The sequence below is a fragment of the Falco punctatus genome, assembly GCF_963210335.1.
Source record: "Falco punctatus genome assembly, chromosome: 2".
In the NCBI taxonomy this organism is placed as follows: Eukaryota; Metazoa; Chordata; class Aves; order Falconiformes; family Falconidae; genus Falco; species Falco punctatus.
The window spans coordinates 89068421-89074420 of record NC_137581.1 but is presented as its reverse complement, the minus strand read 5'-3'; the positions used below and the strand labels follow the sequence as shown (position 1 = coordinate 89074420).

The 6000-nt window shown below is 49.2% G+C and overlaps 1 protein-coding gene across 3 annotated transcripts in view; it reads right to left on the bottom strand.

The window, feature by feature from the left end:
• Positions 1-6000, bottom strand: part of PCYT1B (phosphate cytidylyltransferase 1B, choline) — a 32681-nt gene continuing 26681 nt past the window's right edge. The window contains exon 8 of one of the 3 annotated variants that reach the window (XM_080375853.1): positions 1-3355. In XM_080375853.1, the coding sequence (XP_080231979.1) occupies positions 3209-3355 (147 nt within the window). In that variant the 3' untranslated portion in view covers positions 1-3208. The remainder of the gene's footprint in view (positions 3356-6000) is intronic. The other 2 variants (XM_080375854.1, XM_080375855.1) reach the window with 2 other exon arrangements.

The window sequence follows — 6000 nt, the reverse complement described above, 5'->3', positions numbered from 1 at the left end:
TCTGTTGTACGTTGTTTATTTTTCATGTGGAGCTTGGCTGATAAATAGGACTGAACTAAAGCAACACTCATGAAAAATAAAACCCAACCATGACTCAGAAGTGCAAAATTGGCCTCCACGTGTCCAGAGACAATGAGGTTCTGGTTTGCTGGAGACAGCACATGGATATTGGTGTCTGTACCAGCAGGGCAAAGGCTTCAGCATATTGATATCCTAAACGCAGACGGACACCCGGTACAGTATATGGCTTTGTTGCTGGTTAGCCACCTGTGACTGAGAAACAGCTTCTGTTCAGAATAGGTCACTGGTGAGTTTTTCTCCAGTCCCTATGCACAAGTCGTGGTGCTGTCTTCCACTCAAACCACTGAATAAAGGCTGCTGAACAGTAAGTGCTATGAAATTAAAACAAACAAATGGTAAAAGCCAAGAACAACAAACCTGCCCACCTCCACGGCATTTGGACATGGCTCGTTGTAGGAACAGCACCAGTAAAGAGCAGACAGTTCCTGTGGTGGAGTGATGGTGACAGGAAGACTTGAGACTTGCAAAGGAGCAGAAAAACTAACGAGTGCATCCCAGGTATGAAATTACAGTAACAGGTTGCCTAAGGCTCAACAAGGTCTTAATTGCATCATCCCATGTGGCGCACAGCTGGTACTAGCTGTAGCTCTCCCTTTGCACTTTCCACCCTATTCCCTGCTCGTTTCTTTTTGCAGCTCTGTGAAGGAGGAACTGGTTTGACTCCAGGGGACAAAGCGTGCCACACGATACTATGTACTTGGTCTTGTGGTAGTCTGAGAAGTGTCTGGCAAAATGCTCCCAAAAGAAAACCGGTTACCCTGCAGTGGGGGGATGGATGAAAACTGTAAGAAATGTAAGGAACGGGGCAAATTTGGTGCCTAGTACAAGGGTCTGTAATTTACCTGTCTGGAAAAGTTACCTGCAAGGGAAGGAGTGCAAGGAGTTTACCTACTAGGTCACTCAGCGGGGTAAGGACAGTAGCCTTGAGGGGGATGGCTGCAGCAGGTCCTGCCGCCCCCTGTGCTCAGGCACTCGGACATCTTTGTTCCCTTCAGTTCTTCCCCCAGAGCCGCTCAGAGCTGCCCACAGCAGCCTGCGTGTCCCGATGGGTTTGCAACCCCAGGCACTTGGGGCACAGCAGCCATTTCCCTGCTGCGACGCCCTGCCCAGGCTGCCCGAGGTCTGTGCCCAGCAGGCTGCTGGTGGGACAGGCAAGGTGGTGGCAACCTCTACCTCGCTGGCCTGGCACTGAAGCTGGCGCTGGGCTGGAGAGCCTTGAATGTGCCTGTGCACAGAGTCAGGCTTCGGCAAGCAAGCCTGGGAACAAAATGGCATCGTTGCTTTGCAGCCCTCCCACGGTGATGTGGGTGGCTTTCTGAGCTGTGGGGCACAGCAGCCTTCGGGGCTGGGGGTCCCCCATGCCCAGAAACCCTGCAAGTCTGCAGCCACCTTCCAGGTCCAGCTGAATGCATGTCAGGCGGGTCTGGCTTTGCTGAACGGGAAGGAGAGCAGCTAGCGCATTGAGGGGGAGGGAAAGCTTCATTCGTGCTACTTTTCTGTGGCTCTGCTTGGGGCTGTATGGGTGTCAACGGACAGAAAGAAAATCCGCGTGCCTAATCCTGTTTAAGAGGTTTCCATTGTTTTGGCCAACTTTTTCTCCACGTTAGGGTAGAGGACTGGCCTCGGGACTCTGCAGGGACAGGGTATCTGTGAACACGTTTTAGAGTTTGAGAAATCTGTTTAACCAGCTGAGTAGCATGCGATGGCAGCAGCACTGTTGTGCTCATTGTTTGGCAATAGTTAGCTGGGAGCTGCAGATTTCCTAGGAGGCCACATCCCAAGGCCATAGGATACCACTTGTGTTTTTTAGAATTCCCCAGTAAAAATCACCAGTGTCTTCAAACTATCTTATTTCCTACGACACCACATTCCAGCTAGGGCTATTTTTTTCATTTACTTTTTTGCCTCTGAAGTGCAAAGCCAGGGAGCAAACCAGAAGTTACCAGGTTCAGGCACTAGGAACATGGTGAGCAATTTGATAAAGCAAGTAACAGCCTGACGCTTTACATACGCCCCGTACAGACGCTTGGTCAACAAGCAGCATTCAGTAGCTTGAAAATATTAAATGGATTTCCACCAACTCAGCTGGAGAACTCTCCATTTCACTGGCACGGGCTTGGGTTCTGGGGCAGATTTCATTCAAAAAGAAAAAAAAAATACAGTATTTCCTGTTTCTCAATGCATTTGCTGCAGCCTTCCTTCATGTGGCAGAAGAGCTCAAAGTTAGCAGAGTCTTGTACAACAGCATCTCCTCCATCTGCAGGCCACAGCTGTTGCTTGCCCATGTGCTTGGTCCCGGATTGGGAGCCAACAGGGCTCCTCCTGCCAGCCCCACTCGGTGCAGAGTTCCCTTCCACACCTGGCCTGGCCACAGCAGCTGTAAGCAGCAAGACATGGAAAAGGTGTGTGTTTCTGCCAGCCCCTGGTCCCGTGTCTGGCAAGCACTGCTGGCCGGGCCTCCAGGCACCCTGAGGGAGTGGGATGAGATAAGCTCTTCCTGAGATCTCCCTTGCTGTGCTCCAGTCCGTTTTCGACATCTCCCAGAGCACATTCCCTGCTGTCAGAGATATCCCTGATGTTCCTCATGCTTCTCCCCATCCAGTGGTTGAGTTCACAACTTGTTCCTCTGTCTCATAGTTAAAACAAAATGTCTTTATTTTACTTTTCATCCTCGTCTCCCTCGCTCATGCTGCTGAGGGAGGCAGAGGCAGCTTTTGGAGAAGAGGGAGGGGAGGCTTTATTGAAGACCCAGGGTGGAGATGGAGAACGGGATGGAGAGCGGCTTCATGTAGGACTGCTGTTTGGGCTCCGCCGGGGAGAAAAAGCCTGGAGCATTCGGTCACGTCGTTCCTGGAACATCTGCTTCTGCAAAAGCAAAGTAAAAAGATGCTCTTTGTAAGCGTGGGAATGTCAGAATTCAGGTGTCTGTTGAAAAGGGAAACACATGCAGGCTCTATGTTCTGCTTTGGGCTTTATTGTCATTTTTGCTTTGTAAAGCTGAGTGGAGGCCTGCCAGAGCTGGTGGGGTGGAAGAGACCACCTTTTCAGTCAAGCAATCTGCTAGGCTAAGGCAAATGTTGCTACTCGTTAGTGCGTATGTGGCCTTGCATTAGGCTTCTGGGCTGGGTTACAGATCTGGCATGTACTGCGCAGCTGCTGCAGGCTCCGTGGAAAATGCCAAATGCGAGTGCCTTGCTGCTCCTCCTGGGGATGGGGAACAAGATGTCTCAACCTTGGCTGGAGTACTGGGTGTCGGATCGCAGGCGATGCTCGGCTGGAAGGGAAGAGCCAGCCCAGACAAAGTTAAGTTGCTGCTCGGGTCTGAAAGCAAAACACTTCTGCAGAATGTATTCTGTGTTGGCCTGGTTGGGCAGCTGCAGTCCACAGCCTTTCTCAGCTTGAGTTTTCTTTCTGTTCCTCCTCTCCTTCCCCCTGCAGCGACTCTGCTCTGTGATGACCTTCCTCCCAGCCAAGGAGCATGTGGCTGCCCGTTCTTGCTCTTCCCCTCTTTGAAACTCAGTATTTGCTGCCAGCGGAGGGGTAGATGCTAGGTTTTCACATGAGGTTTCTGGTGTTTGCTAATCCCGGGGGTTAACAATTGAGCACAAATATTAAACTCAACTGTTCCTCTGTGAGCTCCCTCACCCAACTTCTATCTTTGTCACATTGGCCTTTATTAATTAGTTTTAGAGCCTGGATGTCGCTGTAGTGCAGCACGACAGAACAGTTCCTGCCTGGAGCCACACTAGCGATGCTCTCATGCATAAAAAGCCACAGTGTGTAGCCTACCCCAGTGCTACTACTAGGTCCAAAATAGTCAAGACTTCCTAAAATCTCGATAGTTAGCAGATGGTGGTTGCTCCTGATAAACAGTGCCAGGAGGCATTTGGATGGGGGGAGGGCTTCTGCTGCTGAGAGCTGGGAGGATGTCACCAGGGCTGGCAAAGCCCTGGAGCCTGTTTGAAATTCAGTGGTAGGAGTGCAAAATTCCCCTCTAGATCACAGAAACAGAGGTTTTGTTGGCTTGACTTAATCTGCTTCACCCTTTCACTCAAGATAACCCCCAACAAAAAATGTTTGATCTGAAATACCTTTTTCCTGGCCAAGCAAAACACTTTGACTCCATCCTGCCCCAGGCACCTCACCAGCCACTTCAGAAAGCTCCGTGACATTGCAGTGCTTCATCGTTGTGTGGTACTGATGCTGGGGGAGATCAAAGTGTCCCAGTGTGGCTGACATCCCACGTGGCGGGGTGGTGGTGGTGGGGGGTGGTACTTGACTGTACCTTGGGTCACATGGACCAGGGATGAAAAGGAGAATGCCACCTTCCTGTGAAGGCCCTCAGCCAGGCTGCAGGACACCTGCTTCCCAGTCCCTGCTTTAGTAAAGTTTGTTGCTTCAACAAGCTGGTGCACTTACACCTTCAGCAGAGTAAGTACGCAGACAGTCCAGATCGCCTCCTGCATTAATGCTGTGACCACCAGGTTGCTGGCTAAAATCACAACTGCTGCAGGAGGACGAGGTGGTGCAATTCACCTGCAAGGTCTCCCTAATGGGGGGTACTCCTTGGGCCGCTGGGTGATGAAGAAGTAGAACAAACGTTAATGACTTCCTTGGAAGTGCCAAAGGGTTAGACAAGGCTGGGTGCGCTCTGGACTTTTACAGGAGGTGGGAAAATCATTTCAAAGCCTTGGTTCACGCAAGTGCTGGTACACTCAACTAGTTTAGGAAGATAACTTTTTTTTTTCTGGCAAACCTGGGCAAAAATATTTTGCAGATTTCTGAATTTTATTGCCTACATGTTGATACTCCTTTGCTTTACTAAACAAGTGCCAGCTGGGTGTTACAGAGGACTGCTATTTTTGAGGAGCTGATTCTTTCAAGGTTGTGCTCAGGTCCAGGCTGCGTACATCCAGTGTAGCCTAAACAGTGTCTCTGGGTGTTAGCTGCAACCTGTAAGACTTATCGAGCCCCCACTGATGTCTGCGGCGATGCAGCCATTTCCCAGTGCAACCAACTTGACCCTCTGTGCACTGTGGGAGGCACACCTCGTCTGAAGGGAGACTGGCACAGAAACCTTGCCCTGTGAGCTCTGCTTTCTCTCTGCTGACCTGACACGCAGCTGCCTGCTCATACGTGTCTGAGAGGAGGTGGAATGAACTCCACTGCTTTCTGCTTCCAGGGAGCTGCATCTCTGCCATTAGGGCCTCTGTGCCAGGCTACACAGTGGTCCTTTCTCGTGTCAGAACAAAAAGTTTCATGCCACATTAATCATTGTTTCTGACCCTTCTGTGACTCTCCTGCAGAAAAAATGCATACAGGGGATTGCACAGGTGGGCAAAATTGCCAATGAATTATAGACATCTTGACATTTGAGAACTGATATTTTGACCTTTTTCACAAATGGAGCTTTTTTTTTGTGGGTTACGTGGTCTGTCCTTTTAGAAAATTGATGGTAGCATAAAGAGTATTATAATAATTATTTGTGAAATAATAATAGCATATTAATGGCATGCAAATTACTGATCTAGGAATCCAGCATGCCCATAACGATTCCTGTACTTTTAATGTCAACATTAAAAGCAACATCTAACAAACAGTGATAAGGCGAATTAATGTTAATAACAGTTTTGACACTAATAGCAAGCTATCATTATTTTAAAAGTCTTCCATTGCCAAGGCTTAAACTGATTTTAAAAAAGCCATACCACCTCTCAGCTCACTCTCACCAACACTTTTCCTAAAACACTGTGAGATTTCACTCCACTTGTTCTTAGCAAAGGTCTGTGTGATTGCACCAGAATTCCTACTCTGTGGTCAACCACTAACCCAGGAAACAGGAGGCAACCCCCCCAGGTCTTAAAAGACCTTTACAGAACAGCTTTTCTCTGATCTAATTTGGTAAAATGTTTTATCAGC